Here is a 27,792-nt window from a genome sequence, read left to right as displayed (position 1 = left end):
GAGACTAAACAGTATCTTGTACAAACACCTTATGCAGTCTTCTTTACATCCAGTTGGAGGTGAGGATCAACACTCTCACCAAAGCACAACAAGAAGAGAGACATCACGTGCAGAACCTGGTTGCCCGCCTGCATGACATTCGGATTGCTCTGGATATGTAATTGACGTGAACCAATCTTCCAACTGATGGGTAGGAATGTCTTCAGTTCTTGCCCCTTTCATAGCAGGGGGGTATGGAAGAGATGTGTACATTCTCTTAGTCCATGTATGGTATTTTTATTTTATAAATTAAATACTCTTGCTTGTTTTATTTTGACCATAGGTGCTTAAAAAAAAAAACACAAACAAATCAGGAGCTAAACATACCTCATGCTGCACTCACAATACCTAGTTTAGGTTACCCTGACATTTCAGAAAGATAAGCAACACAGATAAGACTCTTTATTTCAAAATGTTTGCAATTAAATGAGTTAATGTCATTAAGTCATACACTTTGACATACAAAAATACCGTGCTACTGATACAGTTGAAGAATTCAATGGATTCTCCATGCAGGAGAAATTCACAGCATTATCAGTACCCTCTATGAACTTTGCTTCCAGCTTCAGAGCAATTGCTGACCGCTGCACAAGTAATGTTTGTTAATCAGCTAGCTCTGCACAGTATTAAGACCTTCACAAAACCAGTTACTTGCATTGCTGAATCCTCTCCCACTTCTTAGACTTAGGTTACCAGATGTTTGCTTTAATACATCCTCCATTACTGAATAACAGTAACCTTCAGATCCTGCAGATGATGATGTGGAGTAGCAAGAAATTAAAGCTTAAAGTTGCTTTGGCTACATCGGGATGCCACAGGCCCCAGTGGAGAAGGGAGAAGAGATTATCTCTTCTCTCATCCACTGGAACTAAGTTGTTGTCTGCTATAAACATGTCTTTGAAGTTGAGGCTAGTCACAGTTCAATCCTCTGTGGCTGATATTTGCCTTAGTATTTCTTACTCTCGGTGGTTTAAAAGTGCACATTTCTAGAAACCTATATGTGGTAATGTACTGCTGCAGGAGTAAACTTGCTACTGCCAAGAAGTTTAACAAGATAGGTGGCGAACAGCCACTTCAAGCTTTCAAACTCCTCCCCATGTAAAGTGAGGAAACATTGACTCTCAGAGCCAAATGAATTTTCTCCTGCTTGTCACCTGAACAGCCACCATCATCTTAAGAGTCATGGCTGGACTACATTGCTACATACAGTTCATCATCCTTTCATTCCTGATGACAAGCTAAGCATACAGGACTTGGCAAACTGGACATTTGTACAATAAAATTATATTCTATTTTCTGCAGTGCATATAAAGAAGGTAAGTTTTTCTTAAAGAAGTCATCACAGCAGATCAAAGCCTATCATCTCCTTGAAGTAGCAGAAAAAACACCCAAGGCTCAAGCAAGGAAGTAGTATGAGAAATCTTTCAGAGATCAGAAAGGCAAGTTTCATAACCATGTCCACTCCCACAAGCGCTGGACAGCAATGTCAACTCAAAATGTTTGAGCGGCTGGACTTGAAACAGTTTATTTGCTAAAAATAATTGATACATTGCTTTAAAACACAGTTCTTCTTCTTTACTTTGGCACCAGTGTCAGGGCTTTTGGTGCCGTGCTCAAGAGATCCAAGGTGTTTTGTTAACTCTTCTTGACGTTAAGTTACAATGAGGCTCTGAGGTTTTGCTGTAGGATGAAACTCCAGCATAAAGCTTTCAGGCCCCAGAACATTCCTAGCAAATTTCGTCTGAGGGCAGAAGTCAGAGCAGGTGTGGCTTTTTATATTTTAGATAAGACAAAATAGGTGCCAGTGCATTATAGGATGGCCAAGTTGGCACCTGGGAGGCAACCTGGGATTGCTTCCAAGAGCTGTTGTTTTAATGTACTGTCAGTACATATGGCATTGCACTCCATATGATAAAAATTGGTCCTGAAGTATCTGAAACTGCCCTGTAAATAGAGGAACTATTCTTCAATAACTTAATGACAAAGCAACACTGAAGATACATAGCATCACATGAGAAACATCCTCTTTGTCTTCTAACCCTTAATTCAAGAGGTGAACTCTCTCTTAAATATAAACAAGATCTTTAAGGCCTGGAATAGCAAATTAAAAGCATGGATTAGGAATTGGACATATGGATCTGTCTGCTAATATTAAAAAAAATCCACGATGACCAGTTTCATTGTATGGAATGTAGACACAGTGGTTCCAGGTTTAAAATACAGTGCAAAGTCCATTTTTCAAGGGACGTTGTTAGGTAAAAGAATTAAAGTTGTCTAACATTACGAAATAAACTGGATGTATAACTTACTTTACTCATGCAGTCTGTGCATTTTGCTTAGTTTGGACTGTGAAGCCATAACAGTCCATTTAACTGGACTAGTTAATGGCTCTCCATGTATTTTATACAAGGACTTCAGAGAAGTGTTTTAGAATAAAGATGAGAATACATTTGTTACTCAAGGTCTGAAAAAGAAATACAGCAGATCTAAGGTATAAGGTCTGACTCAACTTCTTAATGTCCCTTTAAATAAACCTAATCTCTATTTCCACCCTTCCCCATTGCACCTGCATGGTCTAGGAAGGCTTAAAAGGGATTTTTAAGCTCTGTGAACATAGATATCCTGTGGCACATTGAGGGGGAGAACATTAAAGACTACAGGCACAGGGTAGGACAGAAACCTCCATAGTCAACATCTTTAAAGGCAGCTGTACCTGATACATACACGTTCATTCAATTCTCTTTCTGCATTCAGCAGCAATATGTAAATATAGGCCAAATACTCTCAAAGTTGAACATAGCAATGACATCTTCCATTTTCCTCACCCAGGTCCTGCTGAGTGATATACACTTGTTAAGTGAAACTCGCTGTGATGTGATAAAAGTCCCCTTGTATATAAAACCTTCCTGCTGCGTGAGTTTCTATAGAGAGCCCAGGGCTTCTCCAAAGCGGATTTTCTGTCCAGCTTTGAGGTGGAATTTGAAGTCCTTAGGTGCCTCAAAGATGAGTACAATAGTAGAGCCTAGATTAAATTCCCCTAAATGTTCTCCTTTCCTCATGGGTATTCCCTCCTTGTTGTTGTTGGATACGAAGCTGAAGTCATTGTAGGAACCTTTTGAGTAACAGGGACTGTTGGTATGCAGGTCCTGTACAGAGAAGGAAGAAACTGTTAATTGAGGATTTCAGTACTCTATGTTCATCAGCACAACTGCAGACTCTGGGTATCCAGGCATTTTCAGTGCAGGACCTTACAGTTCAAGAAGTGCAAGAGTAATATTTTTAAAAAGTCTATACTGCAGGTGATTCCCTGAGAATCAGTCTTAAAACATATCATCACCATGGAACATCAATGGCTGTGAAACATTTTAATTTCAGGCTCACAAGATTATTATTATTTTTCCATTCTGCTTTACGAACCTCAAACATCAAAACCAGAAAGCTGTCTACTACTGTCTTACTCACCTGATCAAAGTAGATGCGGATAGAGCCCACGTTTGTTGCTCCTACAGCCGTTAAAGAGAAAAAGCCATGTTTCCAGTCACCTGTAAGGACAACCCGTTCATTGTGGCAGAATAGTTCCTTGATCCAGCGAGCAACTCCAGGATTCACAGACATCAGAGAGCCTGCAATAGCAAGAAAACATTCAAACTCAATTGTTTGTCTTGTAGCAGTACTGTAATGCTATCTGAATGGTATTTTCAGTATAACTGTAGCTGATCCAGTAAGCAATTCTGTCACGTATTTGTGGGAAGAGAGAAATTCAGGCATAGCAATTAAAAAACAAGGCTATAGTGAAAATAAAAGGGTTGCAGAAAGATCAACACTGCTCCGGAACGCCTCGTATTACTTTATATTTCTCCTAGCAGAGTCACTGGGAAACCAAAGACCATTCTCTTCCTTCACTGTAGGGCTCGAATGCAATCTGGAGCACTACTGACAATTTTCCCTATTAGGGAAAAAAGGGTTTAAATTTTCATAACCAGAAATTGTTCTTTTCAGGCTGACCTGTTCCCTCTGCTCCCTGGCTTTCACTTATTCCCTTCTACAGCTTCCACTTTGACTTTTTCCAAACAGTGAAGGCCTGCCTTTAAAGTAAGGAACGAAAGCTGCACTTAAGAGTCCCTTTCAAAGTATCTGCCGCTGTTGAGGCTTATTGCAGCATCAGGCATACCTACTCCTCTGTTACCAAAAGGAAGTGCAGGGACTCACTATCTGATGTTATTCCTCTACCAAAGATCCAGCCAACTTCACCTCAGTTTCATCTATTAATTCACAAATGATGACTACTGTTAATTGTCATCTGATAAAGAGAGATCAGGGTCAGAACCTTAAGAATGAGTCTCTAATCTCAGCCCTAATAGACAGAATTGAAAGAAGCCTTCAAGTAACCACTTAAGATACATCTAACATGTCACATTAAAGGTTACAGGCTACTAAAAGGAAGCTAAATGACTTCTTACAGCTTAGGAATGTGTTTTCACTGGTTAACTATCCAGTGCCTGAGAGCAGGCCCTTCCAGTTCTCTTTGGTAAATGCATAAAAGTAGTTACTAAAACTGTAGAAGAAAGCCTATTAGCTAGCTAGAGCTGACCAGGAAATACTAATAACATCAATCAGATGAAAAATAAAAGTTATTACAGGAAGAACTTCAAAGCTCAGGAATAGAGATCATATTAAAGTCTACTGTTTGCCCTGACTTGCAGAACTATATTTCAGATGCAAACTGAACATTTTTTTTTCTGGGAACAAGTCAGGTCAGCCTCCACTGACCATTATTTGAAGGAATTAGGACAGCCTGAATAGAATATTACTTCTTTCACCATTCACATGTGACTTGTTCTGGTAAACTATATTACCTATTCATAAACACATATGACAAATCACTATGCTCCCATTATCCATCAGGTATAAGTGTTCCGCTAGCAGGTCTCATTCAGCAGTGGCTTACAGCATTGCTTCCATCCATTTGTTTTCTAGGAACAGAAACCAACCTGGAAAATGACGTCGGTGTGACACTCTCCAGTCAGTGGGCGAGTGGAAGCAGTGGTAGTCCCCTGGTGCAAGGTAGATTACACAATGATAGAGCTCATTCCCCTCCTTTGTGACTAGCTGTTGCTGAAAGGAGTTACCAGGTGAGGCTGCAAAGAAACCATGGAAAGAACGGGGTTAAAGATACTCTATGGCCATTATTTACCATAGCTGAGCACTCTACATTAGAAACTGTGCTAATAACAGAGGACTAAATGCAGTCTACATACTTCAGTAAGACTAGAAAAAGATACCCTTAAGCCCAGGAATCCATTATTTCAAAGTATTCTTTTCCCTTTATAAATAAGGGAAGCCTGTACCGTTTCAATCATTTTGGATATTCATTTGGTTTGGAGTTTACTTTTCCCTAAATACAGGGCATCAGAAACTGAAATCCAGTTAACACCAAACTTTTCTTAAAGCCACCCTTTTGAGAACAGAATTTGTGAAAAGGTGTAGGTTTATAAAACAAAGTTGCTTTTGTGCTCATGTTGAAAATAACTGTTTGCAGAACCTGGTCTTCCTAGTCCCCCCTCCAGTTTAGCAAATATGTTGCTCTCATCAAAACTCAAAGCCTTCAGCCTTGCTCAAGGTGCAGCAGAAGTGGTGACAACACAAGTCAACAGAGTATAGTGCTCGTGCACAAAACTAATTACAGAGCAGCTTGTACGATCTTCGCTAACCAGGTGCTCAGGCACATTTCAGTCTATCATGAGGAAAGCTGTAGCATTGTTACAGTGGCAGACCTTGGAATCAGTTGTAATTGTTAATATAACCACATAGAAATTAACTAAGCAATCTAACTGGATGAATCAGAACAAAACAGACAGTATAACGCTACCGATGCACGAACAGAACTGTAACAGTGATGTTTATCCCCAAATAGAACAAAAATGAGAACTGCTTTTGTTCAAGGAAATGTGAGAGGAAAAAAAAAAGTATTTTTTCTTGATCTCTGAGAACACTGTAATGGACAGAGCAGAACAGGTGCAACTGATCAAAACTTATCCTCACTAAAATGCAAGTCCTCTGTGCTGATGCGAGGTCCCAAGAAAGATTCCAGTGAATAAGTAACCCCTTTTACTTGCTCCACTTCACAGTTCTTTACTTGTCCAAAGTTAAGGATCTTTCCGTCAGAGGGACTAATCTACAGAAAAGAAGAAAAAAATGAAATGGATTAGGAATTCATGCATTCCTCATCCTTCCATGCATCAGAGCAGGCAGACATGTTTCTTTGGTGGAAGCAGGGAAGCTGGTAGCGTAGTGTTAAGCCTTCATTTCCCTTTACTCACCACACTGTGCAAACAGCAGACTGGCCGTGCTTGTGGTTTCAGCTTCCTGCGAAAGAATTCACTGAGGTTTCTATAGTGATGCAGATCTTCAACAGCTGCCTCCTTCATGTTTACTCCAAATGTCCAAATGTACAGGCTGTAAACAGGCTTCCGAAGCCATGTAGGCAGCTCCACCTGGTTCAGGCGACCCCATGCTCGTGAGAGCAGTCGAGTTGGTACCGATTTGTACAGAGCAACCTGAAGAAAGAATTAACACGATGTCCTTCAGTTCTTCCCATTGATGGTTTTCTTTCACTTCTTCACATAAAACGAAAAGGATCAAGCTGTTCTGCTAAACACTGCCTTAGCACACGTGAAGTAGCTTTTAAGTCAGCAAAAAATCAACATCGCACTTATATCCTCACTCCCTGTGCTGTGATGAGAGCAAATAAGGGATAAGATTAAATTTACTATAACCTTATATTGAAGCCAGAAGCTTCTGATTCAAATTACTGGAAACTGCCCAATGTGAGGCTTACAGAAAAATACATGTGCTAGTAGAATACTTATCAGAAGAGCATAACATTACCAATATTCCTCTGTGAACCACCAAGTGAAAACTGACTGAAAAATAATTTCTCAGTATTTGATAACACAATTCTCAGATACATCTACTAATGAAGGTATTTTCTACATCCCGGTATCTCTAATGATACTTGTATAATTGAAGAAACATACCCAACCCGTGTGTATGCACCTAACCTGGTATAAACTTTTGCCAGCCTTACTGATTCTTTTGCAACAATGGGAGTTGCTAATTGCAAGAATAAAGTTTATTCCTGCAAAAATATGTTTACCTTTGGACTTACATCAAAGCATATGTTTTAGTAATAAGAATAAACAAATGAAACAATGTTGGTAAGAGGTATACATAATACTGATGTAATTGGACAGATGACAGCCTTTTCCTGTTGGTAATTCCAGCAGGTAGCATTTCTGAGGTCTGTGGTACTTAGTATCAGCCCAAAACCTTGCACGATCATGTGGGAGGTAGCAGTGGAACTGAACCTTCTGAGACCAGTTTTGAATAAGTAGTAATCTGCTGAATCTAGTACAATCTTTCAAACAGTGCAACTCAGCTACATTTAACTTCCAAATTCTTTTATATATATATATATATATATATATATATATGTGTGTGTGTGTGTGTGTGTGTGTGTATAAAAGTGTTTGTCTTTTTTCCTTAGCAAGGCTCATCATTTATTCTCAGTGTTAATCTTATCCTTTATTGTTAGGTCTTGCAGAATATAGCCATAAACACAAACAAGCGCATGCTGGCTGAAAGATTGTCTATCCTAACAAACACAGTGAATTAAGATTTTACTCAGAAATCACCATCCTGCATTAAAATACAGTGATATTTCAGGAAGAAATGATCAACCTAATCTTAATTCAGATAAAAACTTCTAAATCAACAGTGCCTTTGGTTATATAATCTGAAGTACTGAAGAAAAAATGCTTTGCCATTTTATTTGACGTGCCTCATACAGTGTTAATTTCTAAAATCAGTTTTGCACAGTTTTCCACAAACACTGAGAATATACAGGTACAATTGTAATGTCACAAAAATTGTCAGTATTTCATAGTAAACCTCCTCTTGAAAAGCATCTGGTTTTCAAGTTGGCGGGATCAAACAGAACAGCTATTTAAAGGAAATAATCTTGAGAACTGTGATTCTGTTACAGTTTTCAATCAAAATGTTAATGTGGTTGTTGCATTCTGCAATCACATGATAGTTAAAGAGAATATCCACTTGCACAATTTCCTACACACTACTCAACAGTGTCAGAGCGGAGATTTGCATTAATCTATTATGTGGACAGCCTGGATTGAATGCTCAAAGAACTTGAGGAACAAACCCTCTCTTTACAAAAGAGGCAAGAGACCGTTTCAGTGTGGCCAGGAAAGGGAACTGGACAAGCGGTTTGGTCTGTCTTATCGTAGCCCTGACACTTTGAGGTGACTGAATAAACTAAAATTTTTCTGTCATTTTTTCAGGGTAAACCATGGCCATTACAGGACAAAAATTTTCCACTACCGAAAAATCACTTGTCTGTGAAGCAATTAGTCACAACAATTATAAACAGTAAAAACTAAAGCGAAACGTGAATTGCACCTCTCTGCTTTCATGCTAGTGATCATCAGCCTGTTCTATATTAAATATATTTCTACCCAGCTGCTGCCAGCTCCTTTCAGTATCATACAGCTAACATACATGAAGCAGAAGAGATCTGCTCACACTTACCCTGCTCACAGGCCTCCATCCCACTCTGGTCAAGGGCTTAAGAGCACCGAAAGGCAGAAGGTAATAGAGAATAGTCAGAGGCCAAGAACGGAGTTTCAGAGCAGGCCTAGACATACAGCTTAGCTGGCCCAACCTTCGCCTCAGGGCCAGCTGGGGAAATTGCAACCTGAAAGATTACATACACAACATAAGAGGGTCAGCCATCTCAGCCTCAGAACTGCCAGCTTCTGATAGCTGGGGATGATTTAATCCTGCTCATCCTTCAGTAAAGATCAATTCTGCAAGTCCTTACTCCTTTATTTTGGCAAGTTCTTCCCCTTCCCAAAATAGAAAACCGGCTTACCTCAAAAACAAACCCAACCAACAGTATCCTTCATCCAACTAACAACACAACATGATAGTTTACAATACAAATAACAGCATAGATTCTTCTTCCAAATGTCGGAAGATTACACAGAAAATGTTGCTTCTGACTGTTCTGGTTCTTGGATAGTCAAAGCGGACAGCAAACAGTACCCTGAAGGCCAGGACTCTTGTGATGCTGGGACATTAAATTCCAGAAGTTTATGGATGAGCAACATTAAGGAACGAGCAGATACTCTGATTAAAGAAGTCCTTGAAAATCTAAGAAATTGACGTCCCTTGGAGGGTTCGTTGTGTTGAAGGCATCTTGACTAGATTGTATCTTAGGTTGTATTTTGTAACACAAAAAATACTGGAGTCAAATTTACATGGACCTGTTGGCCATTAACTGACTTGAGGAAACAAGCACTTACTTGGGAAACAACAGGAGTGGCACTCCTCTGTTAATTAATACAATGCTTAAACAACTGATTCCAAAAGACGTCTTTCCAGGTCTTAAATCTTTTACTGGGTACCCTTGGTGCTGAACACAGAACATGTGGAACAAAGCTGATATTGCTAGTGCTGCAAGATTATCTAGTCTCTGTAGCCCAATCATTCCTTTGCCTCATTACAAAAAAAAAAAAAAAAAAAAATCATTGGTGCAGTTGGTTATGTGGATGTCCTGACTGAAAGCAAACTCATTTTGTACTAATGGCTGTAGGCAGTATTTGAACTTGTAACTCTCCAAGGGAAAAAAAAGCTGCTTCTCTTATTAGCAGAGGTAATTGTGTGTCTCAGTTCAGATCCTTGTAGGAGATCTGCATGAGAGGCTCTCCAGGACCCCACTGCCTACCTGAGGGCAAAATATTCAAGTCTTCCGAGAAACTAAAAGGGAAATTTTCTTGCCAACATGTTCTTTTCAAAATTTGGATCAGAATTAAAAAACACACAGCCAGGTACAACTGTCACCACTTTGGGATACAAGATGGTGCTTTTGGCTCAGGGATTCTCTCTGCAGCAAATACAACTTTTTTCTCCCAAAAAAATTAATACGTAAAAAACAAAGAATTACCTATGCATCGCAATGCAAGAAGGAAAAAAAACACCACCTAAGGAGATGAAGTGCTGTCTCAGCAGAGGTAAAGCCGGCTTTCTCAGCAGGAGGTGGGGCTGACTCAACATGGGAATAGGAAGGGGCACTTCATGTTCTTCCTCCCGTCCTCACCACCCGTGAGCCCGCGGTCTGCTCGAGGGCTGGCAGGGCCAGACCCCGGTTGCCAGCACCACGCCGAGGTACCGCTCCCCCTGCCGCTGTTCTCCCCCCCTTCACTGCAGTCGCTCGTGGACCAATCCCGGCAGAGCTGCATCCCGGCAGCTCGCTCCAGAGCCCTCAGGCTTCGCGCTGCCTTGGCCTGGTTTCAGAGCAGTCCCTTCGCTATTTTTTCTATTCTCCTAGTGATGGAGAATAGGCTAAAGCAAAGAAAAAGAACCCCTCCTCGTTCCCCTTGTCATATAACAGCATGCCCTTCTCTGCCACTTCAATGCATAAGGAGCTTTATAGTAATTAGGCCAAACAAAAGCTTTGCAGATGGCTGTCTCTCCATTGCCCAGAAACCCTCCCGTCCTCCCTCCCTCGTTTCTCCCTTCAGTCACCATTCTCGCAAAGTGGAAAACACTGAACAGTACCTGAAACGAGTTCTCCTATTTGGTGTACCACCGGCAGAGCCAGCCGGGCCTGGACTGTCCAGTTGTGAGTGCTGGTCCCCGGCACAGCTGCTGCTGCCACCGTTCCCTGAACGCAGCCTCCGGACATGAATTTTAACTTTGCGGAGGTTGTAGCACGAGGGCGGAGGGTTAGATAAAGCTTTATAGCATCTCACCATTTCCCTGTATGCAGATCTGGTCCCTGCAGGGTGTTTGACTGACACATCGCCAAGGTGATGGTTGGTTGCAAGGCTCAGTCTTTTTTTCCTCTACCTCTCCTTTCTTTGCTTGCTCCGGCACAGGAGGGAGGACACGACGTCACAGTTTCTAATTCCCCCGCTGGTCTCTCTCTGGATTCCCCCTCTGTTTCCCACTTGAATCTCTGCTACGAGGCTTGCAGCTATTGCAAACAAACAGGCATTGTGTCATATTTCAACATCCCACTACACAGATGACTCTGCACAAGACAAAAACAAGCTCTCCGTATAAGCAGTCCTTGCTTCTCCCTAGTCCTGGTCGCCATCGAAACTCAGTTCTCCAAAGAACTCCCTGCAGTCTCAGGCTGCTGAGCACTGATGCCCCAGTCAGACGAGCAGCCAGCCGGCCTCACGCAGCTAACCCCAGAGCCAGTCTGAATCTGAGGCTGGGAGGAGGAGAGGGGCGGAGAAGAGGAGGAGATAATTCCCAGCTTCGATTCTGCAGTGCAGCAGCTGCAGCTTAGGCAGTTCCAGACTACTGGGCACCAAAAATCCTTTCCTGCTCTTAATGTCCAGCTTGGGAAGCAAACAGAGAGGAAAGGAACATCTTTCCATTTCACAAACTCTTGCCAGACACCAACATCCATCTCCTGGAACCTCTTCCCATCTCAAAAGACTCACTTAGGGAACAGGTAAAGGACATTCTTCTAATAATACACATATACTTAGTGAATTAAATAAGCCAGCTCTAGGGCCAGTTTGTGAATGAGTTATAAAAGAGGCGTTAACATGTCTTTTATGTGTACTGTCACAGTTTTTACATCCGGTAGAACTAAAATGCAAAACGTGTGTAAAGGAAGTTCTTTTGTTGCTGTTGTTGTTTGTTTTGTTTGTTAAAGACAAAGGACTACAGTATTTCTATCTCAGCATTCTGAACAAGCAGAGAAGTTTCCCTCTTTGACCCTGCAGACTGCATCTCAAACCTATCTGTATCTCCTCTTGTCTGGATTTGGACTGTTAAAGCAGATTGAAACAGGACCCCGGTTTAGAAAGGGGAAGTGAGCTAGCTATGTCTCACCTCAAGATTAAACCAAATACCCAGAATAGTTTAGAGGCTAACTCTGTAGTGGCTATCCATTTCTCTCTTTTTTTTTTCTCCTGTTAAAGGCTGGGTTTAAAAAAGAAATATATAAACATTGTTATATCCTTCTTTCCAAAGTTTTCTAAACACAGTGAAAGCTGTATGCCGTATAGAGTAGATCAAAATGAACACTGATGCTCTAATATAAGGGAAAGGGATATATTTTATTAGGGATAAGGCAGGAGGAATGGGAGGGACAGCATGAAAATCTAGAAATAACTAGCTAAAGGCTTCCCACCCAGGCCTTGAAAGGAAAATATTCCAGCAAGAATCATGTATTATGATTGGCCTTCAACTCTGAATATTACAGATATTCCCAAGAAACACCTCTGAAATGCCTGTATGAAAGTATTTTTTTTAAAAAGAAAACAGTTACATCATATCCTAAATCACAGGAAATTCCAAAACCTGTGTTTATTTTGTTGTTCAAGCTGAATTTTAACAACTGCATTTATAAAAAACAACAACAACAACAGTTAATTGAAAGATGGCAAATTTAAGATCAGTTGAAAGTACTCAAAAACATACTCCTTCCTCCCCAAGCCCTGCATCAGCTTTTTTGTTTTCATTTTGAAAATACTATTCAATCTTTCTCTGGCTGGCACCAGAAAAACACCTACGCTCAAAAAAAAAAAAAAAAAGCCATATGTACAGTAAAATGATGCAAGCTGTTACCCAAAATCCCATCAAAATTCAAAGAAAGGCAACAAGGAGCACAGGGAATTATTTCTCTTGATTTGCCAGGAATGTTGGGAATAACAAAATAAATTTTGAACAGAAAAAAAGGAAAAATCAACAACGTTTTTTCAAAAGGCACTTCATCAGATCAGATGAAAATCATTTTCATACGGAGCATGAATCTTAGCAAAACCGTGAAGCAAGATACTTTGTTTGGCACTGGTGAGGCCAGGCAGGCGCAGGCAGATGGCCCCTTGTCTGAGCAGCTCGTGTGTCCTGGCTGCGCCCTGCTCCCCCATTCCACCTCCCCCTTAACTGCCTCTTTCACCTATGCACGGCTTTGCAGAAGGCCAACAGCACAAAAACCACCTTACCTACATTGTATACCTTTCTCTCAAGGATTAGGGAGGTAAATCCATGACCTCTTTCAGCAGAAGTTCAGTTTCATCCTCCCAAATGCTTTCAAGGAATTATATTCTAGATTGAGCAAGCCTGATTCTGTGATACCGTGGAACAAGTTACCTCTTCTGCTCCCTAAAAATGAACGGACATTGAAATGTTCTCCTGCCCAATGCAATGGGGACTAGCACCCTTCAGTTCAAATCAAAAAAATCCAAAACAGTGTGGTTGAAGAGATTCCTCTCCAGGACGGGGCAAATATTGGCATTATAAGTTTTTTTTCATCCACTTATTCAAAAAGCTCAGTTCAGATGAGTATGACAACTTACATTTCTCTTACGTTCTGTTCTACTGACCTCATTACATGCACCAAGATGCAAATCTGTGAGTCCTGCTTAACTGCTGACTTACATGGCAAGTTGCCATTCCTACTGTGGCTGCCTCAGCAGCAATTAATATTCCTCTGGTGTGAGGAGGCTGAAATGAAAAATCCACCCTGAGTTTACCTGTTTTCCATGGGGAAAGGCACAAGAACTGGTGGAGGAACTCGCAGAGTAGCTTCAAAACGGCTGGACTTCGTGAGATCCAGGCAATGCCACAAAACCTGTGTTACTAGCTTGGAAAAGAATCTTAGGATTGCTGGTTTCTAGGGGCCTGGACATCTGTGCCAAACTCTCTCACCTGCCTAAACTTATCCAGAATGCATCTTAAGTAAATAAAAGAAGCGGTGACCATGAGGTACAAATCCCTGGAGAATTATTATCTAATAGTGAACTGCTAATCTGCCAGCTATGCAACACCATTCTGCTCTGTCAGCTCAAATAAGCATCAAATCTAGTGACCCCGTTTAATTACTTGTCTTCTCATTACTGCCTCAAGCCTTACCCTCAAGTTTTTATAAACAGCAAGCAAAGGCAGTTGCAAGGAAGACTAATATACAACTGTACTTCAAACCTGCGGTCTCAGTTTTAAATCCTAAGCATGAATCATTAGGCTTGGAATGCACCCGTCGGAGGGCTCGAGCCCTCTGGTCACACTTTCTACATTTGGTAACAGAATTGCCATTTAAAAAATGCACTGGGGACATCCCACCAAGTTTGCTGCAAAGCCACTCCCAGCGCTGCATTCTGCCTAACTGCCAGCAAAAACAAGGTCTTGCTGTCAAGGGAGAGGTACGCAGTGACACAGCACGGTTTGTTAACGGTTCCACTCCTTCCTCAGCAGTCTAATTTCAGACACAGCTCCCAGCCGCTTCTCCGGAGTCAGCCCGGCGAGAGGAGTGCAAGGTGCTGCACACCCAGCCGGGAGCTGCTGAACTCGGTGCCTGTGACACAGCTGCCTGCTTTCCTGCTGCCAGGGGAGCCCAGGAGCAGGCTTCGAGCTCGCCACAGCCACGTGATTTTTGAGTAGTGCGCTCACTTCTTCCAGCTTGGCTGGGGATGAGTTGGCCAAGCGTGCCGTGCTCCGTGGAGGTGCTGGGTAACGAGATGCACCCTGCTCTGCTTTACCCATCTTTACCCATTTCTGAAATTCTCGGCTTTTAAAAATGCAGAAAGGCTTTCCAATATTTCTTAATTTATTAAGAAAAACCTTTTGATTGTTTTTACAAATTTTTTACACTGCAGTTTTAGTTACATCCTATAAATAGGAGGGGAAAAGAGCGGTATATTAAGCTATAAGGTAGGCTTGGTTTTTGCTGTTGTTATTCTGAACTTAAATCCATGCAAAAAAAAACTGTTAAATAGTCTCAAAGAGCTCTTCTCTGAAACAGGAAAAAAGCGGTATTTACTTTTGCAGCGAGATGAAAAACCACAGAAGCACAAAACCTGACACAGCCGGGCCCCCTGCCGCCCGTTTCCTCGGGGACATTTCGCACCCCGCGTCCCGAAGCCCCCCGGAGCCACCCCGGCCCCGGCCCCACCTGCCGCCGAGACTCTGCCCTTCGAGCCGGCTCCAGCCGGCCGCCTTTGTCCCTCCCCGCCTCCGGGCTTACTCACGAAGGACTCCAGACTCGGCAACGCCGCCCCCGAAACCTCCGTACCGCCGAGCGGCTGCCCTGCGCCCCCCGGAGCCCGCAGCCCTGCCCCGCGGCCGGCGGCGGCAGCAGCACCTCCGGGCCGAGCCGGCTCTCCTCCTCCCGGCCCCTCCGCCCTCCCGAGGCAGCTCCCGGACACGCGAACAAAGCCGGCCCCGGGCTAGCGGCTCTCCCGGCCGGCTCCCACCTACCTCCCGGCTCGGCACGGCTCAGCACGGCTCGGCTCGGCGCTCCCCGCCTTAAGGAAGCGGCACGGCCCCGCCTCGCCCCCAGCCAGTGGCGCGCCGAAGCGGCCGCCTTCCCGCAGCCCCGGGAGGAGGAGGAGCCAGGGCAGGAGAAACGAAGAGGAAGAGAAACCGGAGGGGCCCGGAACGCGGCCACAACGTCGTCTGACCTCCCCGGGACAAGGCACGGGTCCCGGCCCCGCACGCTTTCCTCCTTGGGGCCGCCCCTGAAGCCAACACGCGGTTTCAAGAAGGTGCACTGCAGCCTCAAAGCACTCCTGAAACACTCATGACTAGTCCCGTAATCCCAGCAGGATGCTCAGGAAGCCGTCTGAGACCAGGCAGGCACGGATTCAAAAATCCATCCCACCGGTCGCATAGAAAAACATAATTTTACTCAGCTAAGTTTTCCAGAGAGCAGAGAAGAAAAACACACATCACCACACCCTCCTCATTCTGATGTTGAAATATCGCCCCCCTTTCACATTTCTGACCATCTTCATCATGACCATGTGGCAGCTCTACAAGAAATACTTGGTAATCACATGTTTTCTCAAATACAATTTAAAACATCAGAACATGGGAAGAATGAAGAATAAGAAAACAATTCACCACCCATTGTGTTTCACTCTTCCAAAACAGAAGAAGTTGGATACAAAAAAGAAAAAGGCTTTTTTCCATTATTAGTTCTTTCCTGAACTGGATACACACCTCTCAACTTCACCCTGAATGTCTCCTCTGGGCCAAGAAAAGCGCTTTCTGTGTTGTACTGCCAAAACATCATCCTGTATCCCGTTACACAAATACCAGGAATTTCTAACATCAATAGGAAAAAGTGGGTTCTTACCTTCGAGAATCAAGATGTTAGATCTATACTCAAGCACTTCTCCACTGTATCAAGCCATTTTTAATGTGTGTATTATCTGTCATCTGACTTACCAGATGTCAATAAGGGAACCGAGCTGTAAAAGGTTCACGGTGTTTTTTCCTCGTGCTGTCAGAGACCCTTACACAAACCCAGTATTTTATGTCACTTTATCAGACCAGAACAAACTATGGAAACAAGGGACAGCTACAGGAAATTCATCTTTCCAGAAAGAAACTCTGGTCACTCTTTTCATCCTAACTCACTCTTTGGCCAAGGTTTTCCTGAATAATTCAGCCACCCTATAGCAACACTGCCTAGGGGAAAAGATGCAAGAGGCCTTAGTTAGCATATGTATGGCATGCTATGCATGGAGATCCCGGCCAGGAAATGTTCTGTCACAGCAAGGATTTGAAGCAATAAGCTTCAATCTATCTGATAAATAGATACCTGTCTCCCTCCAAGCCCTCTGCTTTACCTCATCTAATTAAATGAAAGCTGATCCTCACTGGTATTCACAGTAAGAGACACACTAAGGCGTTAATCAGCTCAAGCTATTAGCAACATAATGTCTCTAAGAAAATTATGGGAAGAAAAGGTCTGTGCTGAAGAAACAACCGTTCTATTTTTCCCTGTGGAAAAACTGAAGAGATGCTTGGTTTAAAACAAATTTATTTTTTATACTCTTTTATTAAGTTAGAAGAAACAAAACCGTATAAGAATATACTCTTTAATTCAATCAGAAACTATACACACTTCCGTAGTGATATCTGCTGTGTATGTGTGCAACAGGGAGACATTCCCTGCCTGCGTAACATGATGATGATTACCTATTTCACATCTGTCTTTTGCTCAGAAGCAAGGGAATCTGCCTTACACGCAGAGTGTCAGGTGGAAGGTGGTGTATTCTCCCATCAACGCAAGGTTGGTACGGGTGAACTGAATGTCCACAGCAGCAAGGGAACATGCAGCAATTTCTTGTTCTGTACCACTTTCAAAGCCCTGTCAATCACACTTGGTCTCTTTTTACCTATGCAAAGGCTCATGCCTCTGCTCTAAAAACAAGACAATGCCCCTCTTTTCCCCACTCCTAAGTGTGCTTCTGCGGATGCAATAATGGAAAAAGAAGAATAATGGAAAGTGATAGCTCAGCAAAAAAGACCCTTCCACTTTCCAATAAAGAAGAACAATGCAGCTCCTATTTTTCTTGAATCCTTCATTGTTTAGAATACTTCTTTCAATGTCTGAACAGTTTCTTTTTCCTCTTAACTGTCAAGCTTCCTTTCCCTCCCACAGAAGCAGGCAGCAAAACCTAAGCATATAACGAATGACCAGAAAAATTTGTTAGTGTCTCCCACTAGTATCTGCTGCATTTGGAGCCCTTACTGGTTTGAAACGTTTTGTGTGATTTCTTTGTAGCCTCTTCATCAAAAGCAATACTTGCAGCTTCACCAAATAACCACCAGTAATAACAAACCAGCACAGCAGCATAATGAAATAAAGCAAATTTAATAAAGGACATTTTAAAAAATATCATTCATACTTTTAGGTGTAAAATTGAATTTGTTTTCAAGTATCACAACTGAATTGACAGTGCCTTTTTAAAAAGTACTTCATGGACACTTAGCAATTTCTCCTTTAATCAAAACATAAAACCTGTTTGAGACACACTTCAGCAGGACAAGAATATACAGAAGACAGATTTACAGACAAATTCCTTGGGAACTATGAGCCTAAGCTGTTAGCATCTGGCCTGTCTGGATCATATCTGATTTGGGTCACTAGCGAAAATGAATTTAAGAACTCCAGCCTTGTCCCCTAAAGGCACGTGGCCAAAAGCACTCACAGACTTGCAGCGTGCTTAGGAATGCAAAGAAAGGGGATGCTAAAGGTCACACTGAAGCATCTCCTACACAATCCTACAGTCCTAGAATTTTTAACTCCTTGACTTCAAAAACAGCACTGACACACTCACCTCACTGTTTGGAATACCACATGTACTTTAAACTCTGCCTAACACTGTGTTAATACAATATCTCCTTAATAGTTTGATGGAGATACAGCAGTTACATCAAGTTATGAAATAGTTCTTACTTCAATGCTGCAGTGGCTATTTGACCTATGAATCAGATATGCACACTGCAATTCCACAAAAATTTCTAAACTCCTTGGAATCCAGAAAAAGGTAAAAAATTCCTCAGGATCAGCAAGTGTCATTATACATCTAGGTGTTACCTAAGGAAAAAAAGGTCTTGCTACATATTCACAAAGAAAACAGGTAGATTTTTAATTAAGTATTAATTCAGTCTCAGCTTTCTTGTAAAGTAAATATGGCACAAAGGCACATAGGAAGTTAGCAAAGTGCCAAAAGTAGCACAGATTGAGCAGTCAGTGAGAAGATTAAAAAACCCCACGAATACAGCACACGCTGTACCCTTAGCTAAAACTACTAGGACATACTCAGCACCAAATGTTTATTGAATCCTATTATGTGTAATTTCAGTCTTGTCGATTTTGATTTCTGCATTTAATTCTGTAAATTATAAAATGTGTGTAATTTGCTACCTTGCAATTCAAGGTGGGAAAAGTGAGACACTGCACTGCACAGAGCCAACAGCTCCTGCAGAGTTGCTGCAGATGCATGCCTGATGCTCTCTCAGGAGTGCAGGTGGGCAGTAGGTTGAAGACCAGTCTGCAACATGCCGTGGCAGTGAGAAAGGCCAACAGCATATAGCAGCAGAAGCCAAGGGAAGGTCATTCCCTTTTACTTTGTGTGTGTTAAACCACATCTGGAATACTGTATCCAGTTTTCTTAGAATTAAAAAAGATGCTGATAGACTTGAGCATGTCCAGTAAAGGCCACCAGGACGGTCAGAGGGTTGCAGCGCATGGCTTGTGAGGACAGGTTAAGGACTTTCTCAGCCTGGAGAAGGCTTAGGAGGGACCTAGCAGCAGCCTTCCAACATCTAAGAAAAGTTTACTGAGAAGACGGAACCGGCTCTTTACTAAGGGAGATGGAGAGACGAGAGCTATAAATTGACACAGGGAAGGTTCCAACTGGATATAAGGAAAATATTTTTTATTATGAGGATACTTAAGCATTGGAACAGGCTGCCCAAAGAGGCTGGGGAATCTCTGTCCCTGGAAATGTTCAAGACCCAAGTGGACAAAGCCATGAGTAATCTGCTCTGAATTCAGCATCAGCCCCACTTTTAGCAGGAGGTTAGACTACTTGACTTCCATTCTGAATGATTCAGTACTTACCAAGCTTTTTTTTTTTCCCCAAAATACATAATACAATCACCTGATTAACTACCTCCTGTAATTCTGATTCGAGGTGTTTAAAAAGCACTGGCCATACTAAAGGATGGAGGAGATGCCAGCAGTTCCCATTATTATATCGACTGTAGCACAAATGATATCTATTTAATAGACAGAAACTTTAATTCCATGAAATGCATCAACCACAGAGAACAAACTACATGTTTCCTTGTTGGAAAGAGAGAAAGAGCTTTGCATCAAACATAAGAAACAATTGTGACAAGTCTCTTACCTCCCACTCGCTTGCAAGCTTCACAGGCAGCTCTATGCCCTTCTTCTCTAGCTGTTCCAACTTGTAATCCTCGTATTTTCTGTATCCTGCATATCCCCCACCTGTAGCCACCAAAACATGGAAGGGGCGCAGGCGGAAGGCTTGTCCTACCGGAGCAGTATGAAACTTCTTCCTGTCTGTAACAAAGAAAAGCAGACTTTAAGGAAAGAGAACAATTACACTGTTTAAAAAGCAAACAAAGCTAACGTGCAGCAAGGGACATCAGCTCAGATGATGTAAATGTCATCAGATATCTATGACACAAAGTATAAACAGTCCTAAGCACTCCAGTTACTGCACCTTACCAAGTTACTGACACTCAGCTGATTAGCACTAACTGGTCATCAGTGTTTTTAACTTCTTCCCCTCTCTCCCTGCATCTCTCCAACATTCTTCCCAAAAAGTATATCAAATGAGCTGCCTGAAAGCGCCAGGAGCCAGGATTCAGTTCTCGTGACTTCGCTTCTGGATTTCTATGAAACTTCCCAACTATGAGATTTTCTGTGTTGTTACCATATAGAAAAATCAGTGACTGGGGAACAACATGTAGCACTGTAGAGCCTCTTGCTTCTCAGTCATTACAGCTTTCATTATAGATAGCCGCACGATTCAGGAATTCCCCAGCTGGAATAGGGAAGGAAATGACCACCTGCTTTAGTGTAGGTTTGGTAAACAGGATAACAGGCACATTTCTGCTGTAATACATGGAAAAAGTGACATCTAGTATTACATCTATTCCGAGGTTATTACCGAGAACTATCAAGCTTCTCTTGCATAACCCAAGCCTTACGCCGCTGTGTGAGACATGTAGGCTGCACAGTCACTAAGCAACAGAGCCATCACAGGAGGGGGAAAGCATTTCCCTTCCCAAATCCTTACAGTCCTCCAGGCATAATGGACTAAGTAAGTTCTCCTGTCCTGAGCTAAGCAAATTCTCCTGTCAATATTAGTCTGAAGGTTCCCAGCAATAAGCACAAGTCGCTGCCAGACAGAGAAAATGCTGCCCAAAGGAATTCATTCTCAGGCACCAATTGGTGTCATTTCCACAACAATCCTTAACCTGGATGAGCAGGAAGCAAAAACAATGGACTATATCTTGTTCCATCCTTGTCAGGCTTAGGGCTTGACTCTGAAAGAACAAATTAACAACTAAAAAATAATAATAAATGATCAGTAACACCAGCTCTATTTCTAGGCATGCATAGACACAAAGCAAGGATCAGGTGCATTCATCTGTTTTTCAGCTATGATGCTGCAAGAACATGCCCAATAGAAGTAATTCTTTATCATATTTTGTTTTACAAAAATATTTTTGCTCACTTTTTTCAAACTATTTTAAATCACGTATGTAGGAATTATATGTCTGAAAATACATCATAATATGAAAACAGCTTTATTCTTACTGAAAAAAATATATATGCATATATTTGAAAAACAAAACAAGTAAGCAACTACAGTTAGTTAGATTCTAGAAAACACTCTGTCCTAAAGAAAATGCTCAATAAAGGACATGGATCAGGTAGAGCACCTAAGTAAAAGTCTTTCTTCATAGACATTTAAGTTTGCAAAGACTACAACCTTTCAACTTTGGTCTGCCTAGACAGCTGCAGCACCATTTCAACAGAAATATCTGTACAAAGACCAATGATGCTCTTTAGCCCTAAAGCCTTTAATTGCCTTCCCACCACATCTTGGGTTCTAAGTAGGCAAAGCTGCTCAGCAATTTCACCACAGCTAGCAAATAGCAAAACCCCTTGGCGGGAGCAGCTTTTTCTGGTTTGTATCTGGAGGCTGTTTCCACTTCAAGAGCCTCCACTGATAGACCTATGTGAACATTCCTCTTCCTCTGCGAGACACCACTTCGTGTTTCACAAGCCGCAGCAAACAATCTACTTTGCTGATGAAATATTTGAAGAGCTGTTTGTTCCCATCTCCACCATTAATAAAAAGTGCTTCCATGATTGCTATCCAAATCATCAGCATTGGCAGAGACGTTCAACATGCCATTGTTAAACTTATTTTTTTCCCCCCGACAAAATAAAATTCCCTACCTTTCACATATAAATGAAATTCACACAAGTTCACAAATTCCAAGACAAAAAGATTCGTTGCTGATTCTGACAACAATACCATATTCAAGCAGTTGGTGCTGTTTAGAGGTTTCAGCTGAACATCATGTTCTCTAACAGTACCAGCATCGCAGCAGCTATCTGGCAAGCAGCAAGAGAATGTGAGGAAAGCTCATGTCTTGGCAAATCAGCCAACAGAAACAAGTCCAGGACAGGAGGAAAAAGTTTAGGACTTAACATACCATTAACTTACCTTTCCATGCTTCAAACCATCCCTAAGTCTGAACTCCTTTCAGATAAGACTAACCTGTTTTAGATTTCTTTTTACCATTGAGTATATTCAGCAAACCAGAATAAAAAGAAAGTATAAGGTTCCTTCTATGGAATGAATAAAGACTCATTTCCTCAGAAACATTAAAAACCACAGAATGATAAAGCAAACTGCATAATCAGAGGCACGTTCTAGTCTACACTGTCAGATGCAATGATATAAATACTGTTTTGTTACAACTAAGAATTTCTTCTAGGAAAAGATACAACTCCTTCATTGAGGCTATTATAAGGGGTAGAAATAAAGAAGATTTATCTTCTCTTCCTAATGACATCATTTGCAAGGCACCTAGTTTTAAATCCAAATCAGAATCTGAAATATGTATGGATTAGAAAATGGTTTGCTAAAAAGTTAATTTCTTCCAAAAAAATAAAAATTAACTTCAAAAGACCCTTTCTTTCATGTGAGCAACAATTTTGCATTATGCATTTCAGCTTTTTTTTTTTTTTCCTGCAAGGTCTAACGTGGATTTCTAGACAACAAAAAGCTGTCATTTCTATTAAGCTGTGTAAGCACATTTTTCAATAATGAAGTAGCTATAAATGATAAAACGGACAAAGGGTTTGGACAGGCAAGTTAAAGAAGTGGCTATAGAAAACGGGATCAATACCTGAGCTGACAAGGAAACAAAACCTGAAGATTATATGCAATTGTTACGTTACCATGACAACACATAGGCTACAGTTTACAAATTGTTGGTAAAAAAAAAATCAGCATTTGCTCTTCACAGCCTTGTCCAGCTAGAGTAATTCCAAGCATAAGCATCTCATTTTAATCAGGCTTTAAACATTTAATGTAATCCTACTTCAATTTCCTGATTTATTAAAATTACAAGTACAGATATAAATGTAAAAGGATATTTAGGCCTTTTCTTTCTTCCATGCCCGTTAAACTGCTGGAGTCTGATTTCCACAGGCATCTCAAGGTGCATTACACCACAAAGAGGGTAACACAACTGAACAGCTTTCAGCAAATTCCCACCTGGTACGTGCTGGTACTTTCTTATTAACCATTACAGATTAAGCTTGATGCCTCCCTTCAAAGTTGGTCACTTCATGGTCTAACATTATTTCTCTGCATTTCATGTTGCTAACAGATGCTGTTTTAGCTGTCAAGCTCATTTCTTGACTATGTTGCAAAGATCCCTCAGCCAGCATCTACGCAGATGCCTTCGCATCCCCTTCTGACACCACCCCGCAAGAGATGGACACAGTGCCTGGCCTGGCACTCCGCTGTGCGGTCCTGCTAGAAACACTCAACAGCAACAAAACACTTGGAAATGTTGCAGGACATGGTAAGCAATTAAACTGATGTTAAAAAGTTTCTAAATGAGGGTGATTGATACAACGTAGGTATGTAAAGTACAGGAAATACTGGCTCCTACTAAATACTGATACTACTAAAGCTTTTTTTAAAAAAATATATACAAATGCTGTACTACCATGAATCTCTCTGTTAAATTGTACTGTGTCTCTTAAAAACACATTTTTCAGCTGTAGACTCCTCAGAAAACTAAGTAATCTGCAGAAGGTAATTAAGAAAAATAAACCTGTGGTCAATTGGTTTTAATTTGCTATGATCATCTTCACTAGGAAAATTTTAGATGTTCAGAAAAGTTTTAAAACTGCAGGTAATGAGGTTCCATCGTATATGCTCTTCCTCAGAGACCTCCTTCCTCTAGCAGGTTATCAGCATTGCTCTAAGCACTCAGATCACGGGCTGATTATATCTGGGTTACAAAATATTCTACTTCCCTCCAGGTGTTGAAACTAGCGAGTATAGGGAAGCATGAAAACACTCATTTTCCATACAGATGACATGATGAAGCCAAGAAATTGACACTAATGTTACATGATTAACCTCAAGTTTACTATATGTTAAGAGCTGTACAAAAATGCCTAAAAGGGAAGAATTGCTTCATTAGTGCTCCAATGTGAAAATAATACAATAAAGATGAATTTTTTGAAATTTGAATTTTATTTACACACAAAGAGGCATCTGACGAAGGATGCAGAGCTGCCTGACTATTGCAATGCTTGCACGTGTTAATTAAATAGCAAACTTGGCAAAAAACATTACCAAGGAAGACAACAGAAACAGATCCCAATATAAATTTATTTTTATACATTTCCCTTAGGAAAAAAGGGGGGGGGGAAGCTGCCATTCACTTTAACATCTTTGCTTCTCTTCTGCTAGCCCTGTTAGACAGGTTTCTTCGGAAGTGATAGTTGCAATGAAAAGGATGAGTGCTAAAGTATCAAAGAAGCTTAAAAAAGGCAAATACACTAAAAAAGGGGATACACTAAAAGAAACCGTTAGCGCAGCTGGTGTCACAATGACAAGGCAATTTCTCTATAAAAAACACACACAGGAATGACGCAGTATAAGAATGAACAAAGATAATGAGGGGAAAAAATAAAACAACAGAAAATACACAGTTACATGGCTATTAAGCTCCAACATCAGTATTCCTAATTTGGGGGCTGACATTCCTCCAAATTCCAGTTTTAGCCAAGCACTGCTCTGGATAATGACAGCATCTAAACCGCTGCCTAAATCTGCTTCTCTGCAAGGTTCTTCATATCTATAAAATCACTGTGGAACAGATGGCACTTCTTTAGAAGGGAGAAGCTTTCAACCACGGCTAAGGAATATTTGTCTAAAATATTCCTCTTTGTTAAAGCAAATGATTTCCGTATTTTTTTTTTTATTATATTGTTACAACATTTGCTACCCAAGTATTCCAAAATAGTTGAGAAACAATGAATAATCTCTCATAAAGAAATTTTATGGAATAGATAAACATCCTTCTTTTACTGCCTGTAAAACAAGCCACCAAAAGGTATAAAGCACCGTTTGCAAGCATGTGTCTATGGAAAGTTGGTGAATCAAGTAACTCTCTGACTCTGGACTTGCATCTGCTTAAAGCAGACTCCATCTGCTTTAACCTCAAGAACTTCATACTCATTATTATGTGAGCAGAATTTGCCTGATCCTGAGTAATCCCGTTTTTAACGCTGGGTTAGATAAAGGATGCACTTACCACTGAAAAATGTCCTAGAAGGTGGCTGCTTCCACAGGACTCGAGTTCTAATGCACAGGTTCTCATATATGAGGAAGTTACAGCTAGTCAGCAAACTGTAAAACAACACACAAGAAACAGTTGCTTAAGTACAGATGTTTTACAATGCAAACGTAAACAGAGTATTCAGAAGCTGAACAACACAGAGGGAAAAACTCTCAAGTATTATAAAATTGCTACCAAATCCTATTCCCTCCTTCAGGAGAACATCCTCATCTCCATGAGAAATCCAACTGCTTCTGCAGATACCTCATTGTTTAGTGCTGCATCTACTTGATTCTTCTTATTCCTATATTTCCATTTTTTCCTATCAGAACACTGACATATGTATTTTTAACTAAATTCTATCATAATGGTGATGTTCTTCTGAGTACTGTGTTTGCTGATCTTAGCAATAGCGCTTCTTGGGCAACTGGTTATGATGTCGTGTACCATATCTTGGGCTGTTTGGAGTTCTAATATATTTGATAGTGACTACAACCTGGGTCTTTAAAAGAGCAAGCTAATATTGTCTAATGTCGTCTTTTATGTACCGTCCTGGCCTACATGATCAACAATCTATTTGTTATTTAAAAAAAAGACTAAAATTGGTGGGAGCTACTCCTCTCTAGATCTGCTTCCAGTCTAATATAAACCAATATTATCCAACAGCATGCAAACAACTACTTTAAGCTCAATAAATGACTTGTGTTTTGCTGGAGAAAACAAGAATGTTTAAAACATTTGTCTATTTGCAGGGAAGGTACACAGCACAAGCATCAACATCATCTTCTGCAACAATAAGGCTAAGAAGTATTTAACTCCATCCAAAGGTAATACTTATAATGGATGAAGGTGAGTTCAGTCACGCTGATCAAACTACACTCTGCTTGTAAAAGTATTGGTGAAATTTTGGAATAATCCCAAGTGCTAAACGATCTCACTATATCTCCACTGGCCTGCTACACAGGTGCCATTTAGGAACTTACAAATGAACAGCAACTATTTTAAGAGACAATCGTAAATTGGGTTCATGCATCTCCTTCCTCACCATGATGGTGAGGAAAGGGAGAACACAGAAGAGTTATGGATTCTGAGAAGTAATTTAGATTATTAGACAAACTGGTATAGCTGGAAAAGTAAAGTGACTGCCAGGCACTCATTCCCGAGATGCAAATGTGACAACTGGGATGTCTTCATTTGGCACTCAGACCTTTCATCTGCTCTTGATCAGAAACATGCTGAGTAAAGAATTACTTCATTAGCTTAAAAGCTACTGCATCATTAGGATGATTCAGTTCCAGGAAGTGATTATAATTCTCCCAGATTTTTAAGAATGAATTTCAGATGGCTACTGAGTCACCTACAGACTTTCTCTCTTCAGTTATGAAAAGAGTTATAAATAGTATATTTGTTGTCCAGAAGTCACGTAAGGATAGTAGTGGGCACTTGCTAGCAATGTTTTAGTGTGCTCGTCAAGGATAACTAGCTATAATTTTCAATTTTCCCTATAACGCAATGTTAGTAGTATTTCACTGTATGCTGCAGCTTCTTAAAACCATTACTTTAACCCAAATACAACAGCACAGTCCTTCCCGAAACACAGATTCCTGTAACCAGGTGCCAAAGGTGCCACACGGTTGCATCATCACCCAGGACATTATTTCCTTACAAACCCAGAGGCGTCCCATGCTGCTGCAGAACCTGTATGTTTTACACAGCAACATGATGCAACTTGAACAGGAATAACAAAGTCACCTAATGTAGACTACACTAATTTGCTGTAATACAGGGCCTGCTCTACAGCATATTTTGACACATGGAAGAGAAGGAGTGGTTGCCTGTCAGCAAGCTAGGAGCCTGCGGGCTGCAAATAATGGATTCACAAAACTACACAAAGCTAATCCAGGTGGCACCAGACTTAAATTTACCAGAAAGCTTGTAGAACGCTAAAAAGCAGGGTATAAAAATATGAAAACCAGCTCCAGCCTGCAACACCGGTGTGTCCCGAGACGTGCTGACAGCTCGGGGCCGGGCACCGGGGGCTCAGGGCAGGGGCTCTCCCCGGGGCCGGTTTCGGTGCCCGGCAGGAGGCCAGGGCATGGAGGCAGGGGAGCGGAGGCTCTCGGGGGAAGGCCAGCCAAGGAGTCTGCAAGCCGAGAGCTCCGAAACGAGGACGCACGGGCGCGCAGCTCCGTTCTGCTCCTGCCAAGCCTGCCTCCTCCTCTTCCTCCTCCTCGGCAGCCCGGAGCCCCCTCGCACCGGCGGGGCAACGGTAGCGAACGGGCAGCCCCCTCCCGTTCACGCCCCCAGCGTCCCGGCTGCCAGCAGCTGCCGCTGCCGCTGCTTCAGCTTCACCTCCGGCCCCTCTGCGCCGCGCCGTGCCGTGCCCGTACCTGCTCCGCTGCAGCGCGGCCGCGCCGCGCCGTACCAAGGCCGCCGCCATCTTCTCGCGCCGCCGCCGCGTCCTCTGCGGCGTCCCGGGCGGGAGGGAGGGAGAGAGGGAGG

General features: G+C 41.7%; 2 protein-coding genes across 16 annotated transcripts in view; one reads left to right on the top strand and one right to left on the bottom strand.

Annotated features, from left to right (window-relative positions):
* SFI1 (SFI1 centrin binding protein) overlaps positions 1 to 5,155 on the top strand; it is a 34,310-nt gene extending 29,155 nt beyond the window's left edge. For 6 of the 7 annotated variants that reach the window (XM_083803858.1, XM_083803855.1, XM_083803852.1 and 3 more), the window contains one exon: positions 54 to 3,860. In XM_083803858.1, coding sequence (XP_083659984.1) covers positions 54 to 161 — 108 coding nt within the window. In that variant the 3' untranslated portion in view covers positions 162 to 3,860. Of the gene's footprint in view, positions 1 to 53; positions 3,861 to 5,016 lie in introns of those variants that run through there. The other variant, XM_083803854.1, reaches the window with a different exon arrangement.
* PISD (phosphatidylserine decarboxylase) lies at positions 420 to 27,792 on the bottom strand. 9 transcript variants are annotated; one of them, XM_083803916.1, is made up of 8 exons: positions 27,681 to 27,792; positions 25,267 to 25,361; positions 19,785 to 19,960; positions 6,360 to 6,596; positions 6,077 to 6,214; positions 5,031 to 5,178; positions 3,502 to 3,662; positions 420 to 3,185 (listed from the first exon to the last, which is right to left on the bottom strand). In XM_083803916.1, the coding sequence occupies exons 1-8, from the start codon at positions 27,728 to 27,730 to the stop codon at positions 2,961 to 2,963; spliced, it is 1,230 nt and encodes a 409-aa protein (XP_083660042.1). In that variant the 5' UTR covers positions 27,731 to 27,792; the 3' UTR covers positions 420 to 2,960. The 9 variants fall into 9 exon arrangements, with proteins under 9 accessions (XP_083660042.1, XP_083660043.1, XP_083660044.1 ...); XM_083803917.1 differs by having other exon boundaries at positions 5,031 to 5,177; positions 6,082 to 6,214; XM_083803918.1 differs by lacking the exons at positions 19,785 to 19,960; positions 25,267 to 25,361; positions 27,681 to 27,792 and adding exons at positions 8,644 to 8,809; positions 10,675 to 11,092; positions 15,334 to 16,128.

Source organism: Anser anser (assembly GCF_964211835.1).
Source record: "Anser anser genome assembly, chromosome: 18".
Classification (NCBI taxonomy): Eukaryota; Metazoa; Chordata; class Aves; order Anseriformes; family Anatidae; genus Anser; species Anser anser.
Note: the sequence above shows the minus strand (reverse complement) of the source record. Positions and strands in the feature narration are given on the sequence as shown.

What these genes read in the sequence shown, in the direction of transcription:
- PISD (XM_083803918.1), bottom strand. Translation starts at nt 10,871, where the DNA reads ATGGTGAGATGCTATAAAGCTTTATCTAACCCTCCGCCCTCGTGCTAC. An exon ending in AATAGGAGAACTCGTTTCAG is followed by an intron (nt 8,810 to 10,674) that starts GTACTGTTCAGT and finishes GTAATCTTTCAG; the next exon opens with GTTGCAATTTCCCCAGCTGG. An exon ending in AGGACTTGCATTTTAGTGAG is followed by an intron (nt 5,179 to 6,076) that starts GATAAGTTTTGA and finishes GGTTTCTTTGCA; the next exon opens with GCCTCACCTGGTAACTCCTT.